The sequence below is a fragment of the Cicer arietinum genome, chromosome 3, assembly GCF_000331145.2.
Source record: "Cicer arietinum cultivar CDC Frontier isolate Library 1 chromosome 3, Cicar.CDCFrontier_v2.0, whole genome shotgun sequence".
Lineage (NCBI taxonomy): Eukaryota > Viridiplantae > Streptophyta > Magnoliopsida > Fabales > Fabaceae > Cicer > Cicer arietinum.
This window is the reverse complement of record NC_021162.2, coordinates 63,108,973-63,125,873: the sequence shown is the minus strand read 5'-3', so window position 1 is coordinate 63,125,873 and position 16,901 is coordinate 63,108,973. Positions and strand designations below refer to the sequence as shown.

At 27.0% G+C, this 16,901-nt stretch overlaps 2 protein-coding genes across 3 annotated transcripts; both read left to right on the top strand.

Moving 5' to 3' along the window:
• Nucleotides 1-2,378: 2,378 nt before the first annotated feature.
• On the top strand, nucleotides 2,379-3,488 carry LOC101490459 (uncharacterized). The gene has a single exon (XM_004492904.4). It carries the CDS (start codon nucleotides 2,739-2,741, stop codon nucleotides 3,207-3,209), a length of 471 nt encoding a protein of 156 aa, XP_004492961.1. The 5' UTR covers nucleotides 2,379-2,738; the 3' UTR covers nucleotides 3,210-3,488.
• A 5,821-nt stretch (nucleotides 3,489-9,309) lies between these two features.
• Nucleotides 9,310-12,812, top strand: LOC101489912 (LEAF RUST 10 DISEASE-RESISTANCE LOCUS RECEPTOR-LIKE PROTEIN KINASE-like 2.4). 2 transcript variants are annotated; one of them, XM_004492902.4, is made up of 3 exons: nucleotides 9,310-10,187; nucleotides 11,334-11,366; nucleotides 11,496-12,812. In XM_004492902.4, exons 1-3 carry the CDS (start codon nucleotides 9,383-9,385, stop codon nucleotides 12,656-12,658), a joined length of 2,001 nt encoding a protein of 666 aa, XP_004492959.1. In that variant the 5' UTR covers nucleotides 9,310-9,382; the 3' UTR covers nucleotides 12,659-12,812. The 2 variants fall into 2 exon arrangements, with proteins under 2 accessions (XP_004492959.1, XP_004492960.1); XM_004492903.4 differs by lacking the exon at nucleotides 11,334-11,366.
• The last annotated feature ends 4,089 nt before the right edge of the window (nucleotides 12,813-16,901 follow it).

The following is a 16,901-nucleotide window of genomic DNA, read 5'->3' as shown; positions in this document are numbered from 1 at the left end:
TAGCGGTTCCTTTAATTTAATGCCAAAATTATGTAATTCAAACAAGAAATCTTTATTCTCCCACAAGCAATTTGCATTCTCTGATTCATATTTCTCGAACATTAATTTTTTTATATTGCACTTTTGTTTTTTTTATTTTGTTGAAAATAAACTTTAAATCCCTTCATTACTAAAATATTAATTAATTCTTGGGTTTTTTTTTATCTCCAACCAACCATATTTGATGACATGACACTCTTTTTAATGACATGATTAGTTAGACAAAATATTTTTTATTTCATTATTATTTTAATTAATTTTATTTTTTATGTTATTTATATATTAAAATATTTAAAATAATATAAATAAAATTTTAAATACTTTTAACTAAATATTTTAAATTTAAAATTTTGAATTACTGTTGAATAAAAAATAAATTTGAAATATTTTAAGTTTTAATTTTAAATATTTTATTTTATAAATAAAATAACATCAATTTATTTTTAATATTTCAATGTATAAATAAAATAAATAACATTTTCCAAATTTTAAACTTTAAATTATTAAAAATTTAAATAAAATTAATTAATTTTAAACATTCTTTAAAATATTTTAAATATTTTAAATTTTAATTTAAAATATTTTAAATATTTTAAATTTTAATTTAAAATATTTTAAATATTTTAAATTTTAATTTAAAATATTTTAAATATTTTAAATTTTAATTTAAAATATTTTAAATATTTTAAATTTTAATTTAAAATATTTTAAATATTTTAAATTTTAATTTAAAATATTTTAAATATTTTAAATTTTAATTTAAAATATTTTAAATATTTTAAATTTTAATTTAAAATATTTTAATATAAAAGCAAAATAAAATAAAGTTTTTTTTCAATATTTTAATATATAAATAAATTAATTAAAAAATAATAATATAAAAAAATATTTTATCCAACTCAAAAATATTATCTAAATATTATTTCATTAATGAAACTGTCACATTATAAAAAAAATAGAGACAAATTTTTTTTCAATAATTAATTAATAAGAGACTTAAAAATTGATTCTAAAAATTAGACAACTAAAATATCATTTTAAAGAAAATAAATAAAAATTAAAATCGTATTTAAGTTTTGTGTGTGTGTGTGTGTGTGATTTTATAAAAAAAATATACTTGGATGGTGAATACTTCCAGAGGTTCCATTTTTAAACCACTTTGAAAGGTCAAAAGTAGGAGTTAACAAATAAAAAGGTACTATTTTCAATTCACATATTTAAATTGTGATTTGGTTATAAAAAAAAAATAAATTGTGAAGTATATCTGGCGACATTTCTTTAATAATTAATTAATACTAGTATCTATGAAGAAATTTGAGTGATGACTTTTTTTTATTAACATCATTTTTATTTTCCATCAATGATCAATCAATAAAGTTTGAATATGAGACTTTTCTTTATGAATTAGTTGAGTCAATTTTTACTCAAACTAAAATAATTTTGATGAAAAGTAGTCAAATGTTTGGGTCAAATTTTAATCAACCCAAAAATAAGGGAAGAATATGTATTGTGTTTTATATAAATTTAAACAATTCATCGCATTTAACAATTTTTTTTTAATATTTGACAAAATCAAGTTAAAGAAAAGTCAAAGAAAATTGATATATTCAATTCAAATTTTTAACCAAATACTTGACACTGGTTTTACATATATTTAAAACAATGGTAATATAAATCAATTTTAAAAAATATTTAAAATGACGTATATCCTAATGATTATCTCTATTTTCTTAATTGAGATAGTGACTTAAATAATATTAATTTAATAAAATAAAATAAATAAATATATATTTCGTTTGTATTAATATCAATCAAGTTGCCAATTTATTTATAAAGATAAATATAATTATAAATTATTATTTTTAGAGAATTCAAAAAAAAAAAAAAATTACATAGTAGTACATGATGACTCATCTTAAACTATATTGAAAAATTAATATTTTGTTTGAGTTTGAAAAAGAAAAAAAAAAGAAAGTAAAAAGAATAAAAAAAAAGAAAATAAATCGTATTTAAAGTTATGTAGTAATAAAAGAAGATAAAAGAAAATAACGGTATATTAGTTTAATATCATAAATATCCTAAAATAAAAATAAACTTTGATAGAAAAGAAAAATAATATGAATATACCTTCGTTAGTGTTAAACTTAAAATAAATTATTCTATCAAAAGCTTATATAATTTTATATATTTATTTAAAAATATTTTATATTTTGAAAATAAAAGGATGAATATTTATTTTTATTATATAATAATATTATTTCAGAGGAGGATAAAATTATAATTTATTAGTACTAGCACTTCTGCGCTCAAAATTGAGAGGAACCGATCCTTTTTGGAACCTAGCAGCAAGGCTTCAATCCTTTCCGATTTTCTGCTTTTTCAAACGGTGGACAGGTATTTGAAAAACGTGCTTCCTCTCCCTTACTTTCTTTCCACTTAGTTTCTAGTGCTCCAAACAGGCGTAAGAGTTAGGATTAGGAATAAGGGCTAGAGAAAAAGACATGTTTTAATATTCCCTCGATAATGTAATGCCATTTCCTTACTCAACCCAATCAATCATTCTCCTCTCACTTTCTAATTCCAACGCCATCCCATCCTTCTCAGATCTAACCATCTCCCCCCACAAATAAAACAAACAAAAAATAACCCAAATTTATTCATTATTATTCTCTTTCTTTCTAAATCTAAATGCACACACTATGCCCAATCTCCACAAATTCAAGCTCTTAGCCTCACAATGTGCCGTCGCCGGCAGTCCCACTCGCAGTCCAACCACCAGTCCCGTCATCCACCTTCGCCGCCGTAAAACCCTCCGCATGTTCCTCACTCGACCTCATGACCGCCGTCGTTTCCATCCCCCTCCCCTAGATCCACCGGAATCTTCCTCCGACGAAGTCAAAGTCCGCCACAAGCTTAAAGACCTCTTCGTTTCCTCGCCATCTCCGCCGCCGACGCTCCAAGATGAGAAGAACAGCTTCCAACAGCAACATCAGCAGCACGATCTGAAAGATGGACTCCTATCTGGCTCCACCGTCGGCGTTCGATTCCGAACTGGATCTCCGTTCCGTCGAGCTTCCACCGTCTCGGCTCTCCGACCGATATCGTCGGCGTTCCGATACAGGTTACTGAGAAGAGCATGGCGACCGGTTCTTTTCACCATCCCTGAGTAGCAGTTGCGGTTTCTCTCTTTCTCTACTGTCATAACTGTACGGATGAGTTCAATTCCGAATTTTATTTTATTTTTTGAATTTTTGGAGAAATAGTATTAGTAATAAAATATTAATAAAATTTGTCAAATAATAGAATACAAAAATATCAATAATCACGTTCGGTTTTAGCTGCTAACATGCGCAGCGTGCGTTTGTGTACATCGTGTTTTGCTGAATAGGTAAATGGGAGCGCTTTAATGTACTTCGTGGTTTGCTGAATTTTGTGCATTTGATGGTTCATTTCTTTTAAGAGTGCAATCATATACTTTTAGTGTAAAATAATTTAACAATGAAAGACCACACAGTTTCTATCAGATAAATCAGTTTATTTACAACACTAGTTTTACAATAAAAGAGCACACAATTTCTATCCAATAAATCAGTTTTACAATAATAAATGTTAGAATTTTTTTTCAAGTGTAAATTATTATTTGATTAAATGAATCTTATTTAAAAGAATATTATAGTAGAGATTGATTGACAATTTTTAAAAAAGATTTCAACGATGAGATGTTATAATTTTTGTTGTGTTTATTGAAGAGAAGAAAGTGCACTGACTAATGAAGTGATTGATAAATAGACTAGTTAGAGAAAACATAAAATAAAATAATGGCGCGAGTTTTTATTGGAATTGGATTTGGAATGTGACTTGGATTTAAGAGGGACGGGGTGTGTGAGAAATCTATGATGCCTTCCTTACAATACAAGACTGTCTCTATTTGCAGTTTCCATTTGTTTTTTCTCATATATGTTCTTCCTATATGATTCAACCTCTAGCTTTGTCCTGTCGCACCGTGCACGTGATCTAAGCTACTTTGCCACACACAAGCTTATGTTTTCCTATATAGCAAAGTTTTAATGTGATTCTTTAATTTCCTCGTTTTATTTGTAACGAAATACCGTGTTCTTTTTAATCGACTTAAAAAGAGTAATGATACATTAAACTATAATGAAGTCACTGAACTAATTGTGCAAAGATTTTGAAATTCATTTGCTCTAGGGTATGCTTAGACTCTATATATAAGAGGCACTGTGTAAGTTGATTTCGATTGTTTGACGTGTGACTGAACGGTCCACATTTTAATACAAATTTTGATTATTTTTAAACCAAAATCCATGTTTCAAAGATTGCGACCGCATACAACCATAAATTTTATATATTTAATTATCGAGTTCTTGAATAATTTATGTTGAGTACAATGTTGGCAAGTTATGATGCTGACTAGAGATATGGAATATGATGTTTGAGGAGGAGTACAAAAGGCTTAATGGAGATGGAAATTGAATATGCCATCGTGTACCACTATTTTGGTGTTTTAAATCATAAGGGTTGAGTAATTAACTAATTTCTTAAATTAAATAATGTTTCTCAATTTAATACTACAACAAATTATTTCCTTATAAAGTATCTATCTCTAAGTCAATAAAATAATTTATATATTACTTTGAATTAGGGGCAGAAAATCGGAACAACTTCATTATGTTTTGACTCATTCTTGTCATCAATTCAACTAAAGCAAGTAAGTCTATTCCGTAACCACATTTTAAAAATAACTACTATATATCTATTTCTATCAAATGTCACTGTAAAATTAGTTAAATTGATGGTGCATATCATTTTCTCATTGTTAATAATAGAAAAAGTAACTGAATTAGTAAAATAATAATTGAAAAATTAAAGAAATTTTTAAAATCAACCCAACGAGCCATTTTTAAAATTGGTAGTGTTTCAAAACTTATTTTGTCCCATCTATAATAACAGGCAAAACAGACTGAAACATAGGCAAAACAGATTGAAACATCATACATTTATATTTTCTTATCCGCTTGGAACATATAAGTGAGGGTAAATGATCTCGCAATGGTTTAGGATTGGTGGAAGAAAATGCTCTTCGAAGGTGACGTTTGACTGGAATCCACATAGGAGATAGCTTCACATGGTGGAGGTGTACTTATTAGCACTCTAACACTTAAGGTACCATTTAAGGTGTAGTTCCTAACACTCTAACACTTAAGTCAATACATAATTGAGGCGAGTGAGAGATTTAAAATGAGACATACTTTAATAGGAAGAAATGTGAAATTTATATAGTCCAAAGTAGGTAGTATTGAACTTGTGTGAAACTTAAGTCCATATGAGAACAATTTCAATAATCAAATGAGGGCATATAGTTTTTTTTTTTAATTGTTGTTTTGATCCATCTGCTTTCATCAATTTATAAAATTGATCCTCCTAATTTAAAATCTAGTAGTTTTGGTCTTTCTCTTAAATATTTTTTACTAAAAATTGATGATGTGATATATTTTAAACAATGTTGTCTATGATAGGATAATGTTAAATGATTAATATCTTCGAAATTGCAAGAAAGTTATTTAAGATCTCATTTTCAACTTATGAAATTATTCAGGTTATGTAATTTAGTTAATAACATATAAATAATTAATGCATCTAGATAGTTCGATATCATGAGATAATATATAAAGATAACAAAAAAAATTGTAACTTCAGATATCCACAAATAAAATCTACTACCAACACAAGTGAGTAGATTAATGGGTATCCACGGATGAAATAAACGAATATGTTGACTATCTGTTAGTTAATAGATACATAGTTAGATGTAATGATATTTGTATCGGCAAATATTTGTAATCAATATTAAATTAGTAAAATTGGTAAAGTGTATTAATATTTTTAATGATGAGTGGAACATATTTTATCTATGTTAATGTATTAATATTTGTATGCGTTAATATTTTCTTTGTTAACAAAATAGGGGAGAAATCTACATAAACTGCAACAAAAATAATAATTTTTAAATATAAATTATTATTTTTATTTAAAATATAATATTAATAGATATCCGCTAATACTTGCAGATTCTTAAAAAAATTCTTAAATATCCATTCAACGGATATCCACACAAATATGCATAGGATATATCTATTATTTTTATCCAAGAGATAGAGTAGCGGGTAAGTACTACTCGTACTCATTGCCAACTCTAATAATATGTCGCGTAATTTAAAATATATAAAATCATAATTTTTAATTAAAAAAATCTGATGAAATAACTAAAACTGTCGAATCTTAAAATAATTTTTTTTATAAATTAATGAAAATAGAAAAATGAAAATGAAAATTTTAAAAAATTTATATGTTATTTTATGATTTGTAAAAAGAGGGCTTAGCCCGAAGAAACAAAAGATTACATCTTAACTAACAAGGTGCAGCAACACCAACAATTTCATGTAGAAGCAAAAGCCTAATATGAACTGAACATTGCTCATAATGCATAACATATGAATCCCCTTGATGTTAAAAGGATTAGAGATATTTTATTCAATGATTTAGAAAGTCAGTTAATTGGATAAATTTAGTTGGTTAGTTTGTTAATTTGATAATATACTTTATAAATAGAGTCGAGTTCATTATTTTAGTATTTTTTGTAATCGTTTAATATAAAATATTTTAGAAAATTATTCTTTTTGTATTATTCTTTCAAATATATTTTCAAAATGAAATTTAATTCCACTCTTTCATCCCGTGATTTTTAACACTCCACCTCCAAGTGCAGTAAAAGCCTAATATATAAGTCTTTATTTTTAAATGCAAGTAAGTTATTAATATTGCTTCTGTTGACAAGGTCATAATTGCTATTTAACGAAAATGACAAAATGTTATACTAGCCAAGAGAATTGCGACTTTTCTTGTTTACTACAAAACCCAAATCTTTCCACGCTGAATCATACCATAAATTGAGTATTTATTTATACTATGATGGGTTGATATTTCTCTTTATTGAATAGTATATAATTTTTTGACTATTATCCCGTCAAGAAAAAACCTTTGACTATCTTATGAATCAATTATTTTCCTAACTTCTATTTTTTGACAAAAGCTATTTTTGAGTTCTTGATAAGCTTATTAAGCTGAACATGTATAACTGATTAAGTAATTTAATTTTTAAAATTTGACACTAACACTATTTAGAGTGGATAAAAATAATATGTAAAATCATTTTTAAAACGAAGACCTTGGTGTGTGTTATTATCAAGTTATATTGTGTAAATATATAAATCATAATTTGACTTTTGATATTATTGTATTTCATCGCATACATTTTATTTTAATTCATTTTTTCAATTTTATAATACTTACGGTTATTTAAAATTTAATATCAATATTATGTTTTGGAAAATATTAATAAATGCTCAAGACAATTGTTAATGGTTTAAATATTTATGTTTTAGAAATTGTGAATTCAAAATTTCAAAGATTTAATTTTTTTCTTTTTAAAAGATAAATTACTACCTTTGATTCCTTTAAGATATTTATTAAAATGATCTTTATGTTTGTTTTATGTTTTAAAATTTGAATTTTGAAAAACAATTGTGTTATTAATGAGTTTCATATAATTATGTTTTTATTTAAATTTAAATTTAAATTTTAAAAAAATAGATCGCCAAAGGTAATTTTATAAAAAGCTAAATGTCCGATTAAAATTGTTTTTAATGATATAGATATTAAAACGGTCTATTATTTTCAAATCATTGATGACTTTGGTCGACATTACCCAGTAAATATGACATTTATTTCACCAACTAAATATATACAGTAAGAAAATATAAGAAAAAATCAATAAAATTAATTTATTTGGCTTAAAATTTTAATTAAATATATTAGTTTTGACAAATTTGTACTTATATTATAGGACATATAGAGTACGATGAGTGTGACACTAACTATATCTCAAACATGTCAAAAAAAAAAAAATAATACTATTTCCTTCATCACATATTATATGTCGGTAGGGATAATAATATAACTCGCATATATGGATACTCACGAATTCGTTTTGATTAAAATAGAGAAAATCTGCTTGGATTGAATATAAATGTGAGTGCATATTTTCTTCGAAATTAAAATTCGGAGGCGAGAATAAATTTAGATGTGTCGATATCCACTACACACTCTCTCCCACTAGTAACATTATTATAATTTTTAATATTAAAAATTATAATCTTCTCTCTATAAAAAATTATTTTTAATTTATTTTATTATATAATAATAATAATAATAATAATAATAATAATAATAATTTTACTAAATTAATTATGATAAATACAACTTTTAAATTTATTATTTTATATATATGAATGGATACGAGTGCAAAGAAGAAATTCAAACTCCGTCATAAATGATGATGGAGACTTAACTTTCACATCCGATAAAAATAAAGCATTATCAAATTTTTCTCGATTAGTCGGATGAAGAGGTGGAGAGACAAAACCTGCTCGCTCCATGTCTATATTCATTTTAACAAAATACGTCTTAAATTATATGTCATTTTATAATATCAATAAATTATTAAAATTTCTTTTCCTATTATATCATTTACTATTTATCATTCTATCTTTTTCTATTTTTTTAATTTATTTTCTTATACCAATACTTTTGCAAAGTAACTCTGTATTATCCATATAACATATAATTTAGGACGACGAGTATATCTCAAACACAAATGTTACAAACGATTTTGAAAATCTTATGGACTCAATTGATTCAAGACATGGTTTTGTCACTGCTTCTAAGAGTAATTTGTATAAAATCCATACAAAAAATAAACTCATTATTATCACTCTTTGACTAGTAGTAGTAGCACAAACAGTAGGACTAAAACACAGTTCATTATTAAAATTCAACATTGTAGTTTCCTAGAAACATCCAAAGTGTGGAAATTATCAAGCGCGTTTAGACATGAAAGTGAAAGGGGGAGTTGAATCAACTCCCATTGTTATTACTAGGTCTAAGCTGACTTAATCAATATAAAGAAAAAAATAATTTTGTTTAGCATTTAAAAATATAGTTAAATATAACTATTTTTTAAAATTTCCTGTAAAATATAAATTAAACTTACTAAATTATTTATTTTTAATGTTAAATATTCTAATATAAATATTAAAATTTTGAATTAAATAAAGAATATATTAAAAATAATAGCATTAAATAACTCGTTAACTTTGTGACTAATATTTAAGATTTTGTTTTGGAGTATTTTTTATCTCACTTAAACCAATCCTATTAAGACTCTTTCGAGTAATAACTCCGTTGTTCTAATTCTAGCGCAAGAATGAAGCCTCTGTTTCATCATCAATCTTCTTCCAATATTATTTTCTTTTATTATTCCGTAGCACTTTTGATGATCTCAATCATGAATATTCCAACATGTATTTGCAAAGATGATCCCCTATACACAAACTGTAACACCGCTTTTGACTGCGAAAGCAGTGTCCCAAACCTCAAGTATCCGTTCTGGGGAGAAAACAGAGCGAAATATTGCGGTGGTGATTCTAATACAGAGGTCACTTGCGAAGGAAAAGTGCCGAAGATAACAATTAAAAACGTGAAATACCGTATTCTTGATTGGGAAAATACAACAAAGAAACTGACTGTAGCTAGAGAAGATTACTCGAGTGGCGATGTTTGTGCTGTTAATAACAATTACAGTAACAGCACATTCGATAACACTGGTCAGTTTCAACGATTTAGCGGTGTTTCAAACGTGACTCTGTTATATAACTGTGTTGCAAATGGAGACCCATCGAATATGTTTCATAGTGTTGACTGCCAAAATACTAAATTTGTTGTCTACACCGTTGTTGATCCTACTTTGTATTCCACCATATGTAGTCCAAGTGTTATTGTCGTCATTCCCATTTTGGATACCTTTACTTCACAAATTGCATCTGGTAGTGGATTAGAAGAAGCATTAAAAAAAGGTTTTGAGTTGAGATGGACCGTAAACTCTCCGGAATGTGACGCGTGCGTTGGAAGTGGTGGAGTGTGTGGCAACGATGGAGGAACTGAATTAAGATGTTTCTGTAAGGATGGACCTGATAAAACTTCATGCAATTCAGAAAAGGCATCAACCTCAAGTATGTCAATAATATTATATAATCACTTTCTCCAACTCCGAAATATGTTTGTTTCTATGACTAATGGTTCTAAATTGCAGGCAGCTACTGCTGCCGTACTCTAATTTTAGAGGTTTCATGTATATATGTGCTTTGATACCCTCCTATGTGAAGTAGCTTTTAGAAATGAGATCTAAACTAATTTAATATAGTATCAGTCTATCACAGCTGGGTTAAGGATGACAATGAAAGAATTTAATCCCAAACTCATACTAGGCATAAGCATGGAAATTGAAGTCTTATATTGCTAAGACTTCACGCTAATATGTACTTGGACACTCTCATCTTTGAATTAACTTTTGAGAGTGACATCAAAACTAAATAAATAGACATTTTAGTTATTGAAATTGTGAGAGTCAATCAGTTTTATCATTTTAATTTACGAAATAACAATTTAGAACTGTAAATTGAAAAATATAAACCAGTTTAGTCAGTTTTCAAATTTTATACCACAGTCAGAGATTTTGGGATTATTTTGATGCATGTCAATGTGAATGTGTTTTATTAGTTTTGAGGAATATTTACTAAGGAATGTTTTGAAAAAAGGACGGAATTGATTGATCTTTTATAATTTAAGAGATTAAATTTTTTATTTCGCAAATTTGTGTGATTAAATTCACCAATTCTTACAATTTCATTATCTAAAAATGTCTAATTATTCATCAAAATACATTTAACATGATATTAGAGTCAGATTAAAGTTAACAACGTGGAAATTTAATTCAGGATCATGCTAGACCTGAGCGTGCAGGTATTGAAATTGTATTAAAATCCAACATTCCCAAAGTTTCCATACTATTGGGTATATGTGTGTGTGTGCGAGCTTTGACACTCTTATTCTTCGATCCAGCTGATAGAAGTGAGACATTTAACATAAAAAAACATGTTTGTATTAAATAAAATAAAATAAAAAAATCTGTCAAGATGCACCAATGATCTAGTGAGTGATCATCAAAGTGTGCAATAGTAGCCTGCACAAAGTTGTGTAGACCATTTATCTTCATTGCTGCTACAAGATACAAATCGATGAGAAAGTATAAGATAATCTCTCTTCAAGACAATGCATGATTATTATAAGTTGTATCTAATTTAATTTTTAAATTGTAGGTTCAAAACAGAACTGGAGGTTTATTGTGATAGGTAACACTAATAAACAATATCAATTTCAATGAACAATGATTCTCATCCAACATCATGGTGGCATTTATTATTTTTATATAAAAAAATTGATGACAATTGTTTACCTGTTCTTTGCATAAATAAAATCAGGTGCTTCACTGGCTGGATTTGGAATAACAACTTTCTTTATTGTTATGATTACTTGTCACCTTAAAAGAGGTATACATAACCAAAAGAGTACCATTGTTTGGAAAAGAAGAAAATTTGTTGAAAACAATGTGGAGGTTTTCATGAGAAGTTATAATTTATCAGCGACAAGAAGATATAGTTATACAGAAATAAAAAAGATCACAAACTCATTTAGAAATAAATTAGGTCAAGGAGGATATGGCATTGTGTATAAAGCAAATTTACCTGATGGTTGTCATGTGGCAGTGAAAGTAATCAATGAATACAAGGGAAATGGAGAAGAGTTCATAAATGAAGTTGCCAGCATTAGTAGAACATCACACACAAACATTGTTTCACTTTTAGGTTTTTGTTATGAGATGAACAAAAGAGTATTACTTTATGAATATATGCCCAATGGATCATTGGATAAATTCATCTATAAAAGTGGGTTTACTGATGCTATTTGTGATTTCAATTGGAATAAGTTGTTCCAAATTGCAATTGGCATTGCTAGAGGACTAGAGTACTTGCATCAGGGATGTACTTCAAAGATTTTACATCTTGATATCAAGCCCCAAAACATTCTTTTGGATGAAGATTTTTGTCCAAAAATATCTGATTTTGGATTGGCTAAAATATGCCAAAAGAAGGAGAGTATTGTGTCAATACCAGGGACAAGGGGAACTATAGGATATATGGCACCAGAAGTATTTAGTAGAGCATTTGGTGGAATTTCTCACAAGTCGGATGTGTATAGTTACGGCATGTTGATTCTTGAAATGATTGGAGGAAGAAAGAATTATGATACTGGAGGATCGTGTACTTCTGAAATGTATTTTCCAGATTGGATTTATAAGGATCTTGATAAAGGTAATAATACTCTTTTAAATGGTTTGACAATCTCAGAGGAAGAAAATGATATGGTTAGAAAAATTACTTTGGTGAGTCTATGGTGCATTCAAACGAATCCATTAGATAGACCACCAATTAATAAAGTAATAGAAATGCTACATGGACCACTTTCATCGGTGTCTTCTCCTCCAAAGCCTGTGTTATTTTCTCCTGAAAGGCCACCACTACAACTTTCATGTATGTCTTCATCGAGTCTGGACGAGACAAATTCAATTACAGTATCAAAATAGTTATTCTATAAATCAAATTTTGTATTAGTCTAACAACTGCAAAAATGAAATAATTGTAACTTGTGTATAATTGGTTATGGCATGCAACATTTGTAATCATTTTGTTAAACTTCAAAATCAATAAAATATAATTATAGTTATTGGAGCGGCAAAATGACTTGGCAAATATTATTTTTGACCATATTTCCAAATATTGCCCCACACTTTAGGCTATCAATGTCATGTTTCCATGATTTGGTGAATGGAACAACTTTTCATATGATATGATAGAATTCTCAATGGTGATTACATCAATATCAATATCCCAGGTGTATGGTTTAGTGTATGTTGTTATTGATATTTAAGCAGTATATGCAAGTTTGAATGAGCTAAATAGTATCATATAGTAAAATTAATATCAATATGAACTCAGTAAGTCATTTGTTAAGATTAGAAGCAGAGAAGTGAAATTGAAGTTGGATAGTGTTTTTTTAGTATCGCGATCTGTAGTAGAAAATGAGATAATGTCACATTATACTTGCTCTAAATTTTCTTTTGGGGGACACTTATATTTCTTATGTTTTTCCAGCGTCTGTTGGATAATTTATGTACTTAAAGTTTTTTGTTGAGTATTGAATTATTTAGAAATTTTCTAGTTTATCATAGTTTTGTCAACCAGCTTCTTATCATGATGCATGGAAAAAGTGCAGACAGAAAGAAATCATGAATTCTGAATTCACTAGATCATATTCATTGTATTACTGTTGAGAATTTAATGGTTGAGTTGAGTCTCATTCATTGTATTTGTATAGTAGACGCTTGACTACCTTAGTTTGTACATTAATTTCTTTGCACTTCTCTTTACTTTCTTAATGGTTTATGTTGTTATTATGTTGAATTAAACCCATTTGTTAGGTTGAGTGGATTTCAATAGATCTTTGTAATTATTTAATTAATTTACTTAATTTTGATTCTTGGTATTTCATATTCAACATCCCTCTTCTCAATGCGTTGGGAGACTTAGTCACCTTTAGGGTCATTTTTGCTATGAAATTGGGGATCTTGCGATCCTTTAGGCTATGGAAAATTATTGAATGTTTACTGCAATGATAGAAATCTTGATATTAATGCTTTTTTCTCGTTAATCTCACATAAGAAATTAGAGTTTATTTTTTGTTCAATAGGAATTAGAGTTCTTGTTTTAGTATAAAGAAACAATTATTTTTATAGAATTAGGATTTGAGTGATATATTGAATCCGGTAGATGAAATAAAGAACTGACATTTTAATTAACTGATTGAATTGTCTGCCTTGATTTTGTTCTTGATTTTTTTTAATATAAAAAATATAATTGTATTGCTTTTAGTATGAATTCATCACATGTCTTAATCTTTATTTTACTTGAGTTCACTTCTTAATTGATTTTGTAAATTGATTTTATTTGATTAATAAGCTAAAAAAACGTTAAAGGAGTTTCATGTAGGAAGTCTCAAATTCAATCTCGAATACTAATTTGATTAATTACTAACATTGGCTTATATATATATATATAAAAAAAAAAAGCAATAAGAGAATATATTCCAATTTCTCTTGAAGAAAATGCACAATTATTATAAGTTCCATCTAATTTGATTTTTGAATTGTAGGTTCAAATGGGTACCTTTGATCAATGTTTCTCATCTCACATTATGGTGGCATTTATTGTTTTCATTAAAAAATTGATGAAAATTATTTATCCGTTCTTTACATATATAAATTTAGGTGTTTCAGTTGCTGGATTTGGAGTAATAATGTTTTTCATTGTTATGATTAGGTGTTTCTTTATGATGGGGGTATAGCTAGACAAAAGATCAGTACTATTTTTAGGAAAAGAAGAAAATTTGATGAATGAGACTCAACCCAACCATTAAATTCTCAACAGTAATACAATGTCTTGTTACTTTATTTGTCTTGTTACTTACTAAGGTGATGACATTCATGCATGCATTGGTTGATTGGACTTAGTTGCGAGTATGTGACGACAATTCCTCGAAAGGACAATGTGATTCAGAAAAATACTCAATAGTAGAGTATTGAACATAAAACTCTAAAGACTATTCTTCCAACGGTGGGACATTGTCCAATGGATGGACTTTTTGCTCTACATGATGATGATATTTCGAAATTATGTATTGACAGATAGTCTAACAAATAAGACTTGTACATTTTGGTTGATTTGTATCTTTTGTGCTTTGTGATTTTAATTGTTAAATGAAATATGTGATTAATTTATATTTTTGCAATAATAAATAAATATGCATGCCTATTTGCTATGTGTTTGTTATTTGAAGATAACCCTTACATTTGACAAGACGTCACACGTAGTATTACTTGAGCGAATAATGCCGTGGACCAACCTAACCAACCTAAGAGGAGAAATGTGAGGAAGCACAACAACATACAATTGGAGGCTCCGATATACTTTTGTATTGGTGTTAGACTTGTTGTGAGAGTTTTCCATAAGTGTCCAGGGTTATGGCTAACTATGATTTATTTTTGGGTAGTAAAATGTCAAGAGTTTTGACTTTAGAAGTTTCTTTTGTTTCACACATTAAATTTATTTTTTGTAATTTCGAATACTCGGATTTATTATTTTTGAAAATACAACTGAATAAGTTATTAATTGGTTTTAAAGTAAATGACTATATAAGATGATCTTATAAACAAAATAAATTTGTCTCTTTACGTTTAGAATTTCGTTAATTAATGTTTCGAAAAAACGCAATATTACAGTAAGCATGGAAAAATACCGCATATTATTCTTCTCTTTCAAAACAATAAGCAAATACTTTACTTTTTTATTTTAATAAAATAATAATTATTTTAATTAAATAATTAAGGTAAGTTTCATTAATTATTATTATAATGAAATAAATAAATAAAAAATTAATTATTTTTATAATAATTATCTAATTAAATTTTATTTTCATTAAATAAATATTAAAAAATTTAATATAATGGAACCCATAAAAATAACAAAATTTAATTAAATATTAAAAATAAAAATGCAAATACAAATACAAAATAAGTGAAAATAAAATAACTTTTTTTATTACAATAATCTCCTATATGGTGTGTCCAATTCCACATTGTTTACTCGGTGAATACGACGTAGACGATGCGGTTGTATTTCCTTAACAAGGGCATGTGGATTCCTACACATTCTCACTTAGTAAGTCGCCATCTCGCAAATTCTTTCATCACCACTTACCATTACTAGGTCTAAGACAAAAACTTTCTTCTTTTTCTCTCCTCCCTCTACAACCAAATTTTACTCCCACTTTTGGACTTTTTCATATACTCCCCTAAAAAAAATTAATTTCCACGCTAAGAAGAAAAACTCATAGCAAATTTTAGAACCCACCATTGTCCAACAAGTACCACTAAATAAAGAAAAAGATTATTGTAACGATGAATTTAAATTTGAATACGGTGATTAATCTCAAATGGATAAAATGTTGGTGACGGTAATGTGAATTATGATGAGGAAGAGGACCAAAACGATGAAGAGGGCTGAAACGATGACCGAAATGATGAAGAAGAAGACATGATTTAGCTTTTTTTTAGAGAAGAAGACTGAAACAATTTGACATTAATTTTAAGTTAAAAAATATTATAAATTAATTATATGTGAATTTTTTTGTTAAAAAATCATTATATTTTAACAGTGTTACAGTTTTTATAACATAAATTAGATGGAATGACTATTTTAGAATTAAACTATATTTATAGGAATATTAACCAAACAAAATAACTTAATAGAACCAAAATAAAATAAAAAACTATAATTGTAAGGACAAAAAGTATATTTAAATTAAAACTAAATAACAACATTTTTTTTGTCAAAACAAACTTCTTAATCCTATGACATTTTTTTGTTGTGGTGAACCTATTCACTAACTAAAAATTCTTATAGAATTAAATAAAGTCTAATGCAATGAGTTCTTTTCTCTGCAATAAATTAAATCTTATTGAATTTAGATATTTTTTTTATTACATAGAATCTTTTAATCAATATGTCATAATTATTATAAATAAGAAAATTGAAGATCTAATAATTTTGAAGTCCTGTGCAATACTTCAGATTATATAAAGTAATTAGCGATCTTGATTTTTATTTATTTATTTTATTTTAGGAATCTATGATAAAATGTACAATTTAATAAATCGGTATATTCAAGTTGAATTAGAACTTAACGATCGATTTTAATAAACTATGAATAGA

Coding starts and splice junctions, on each gene's coding strand:
- LOC101490459 (XM_004492904.4), top strand. CDS start 2,739: ATGCCCAATCTCCACAAATTCAAGCTCTTAGCCTCACAATGTGCCGTC.
- LOC101489912 (XM_004492902.4), top strand. CDS start 9,383: ATGAAGCCTCTGTTTCATCATCAATCTTCTTCCAATATTATTTTCTTT. Junction 10,188..11,333: donor AGAAAAGGCATCAACCTCAA/GTATGTCAATAA, acceptor TTTAAATTGTAG/GTTCAAAACAGAACTGGAGG. Junction 11,367..11,495: donor CTGGAGGTTTATTGTGATAG/GTAACACTAATA, acceptor AAATAAAATCAG/GTGCTTCACTGGCTGGATTT.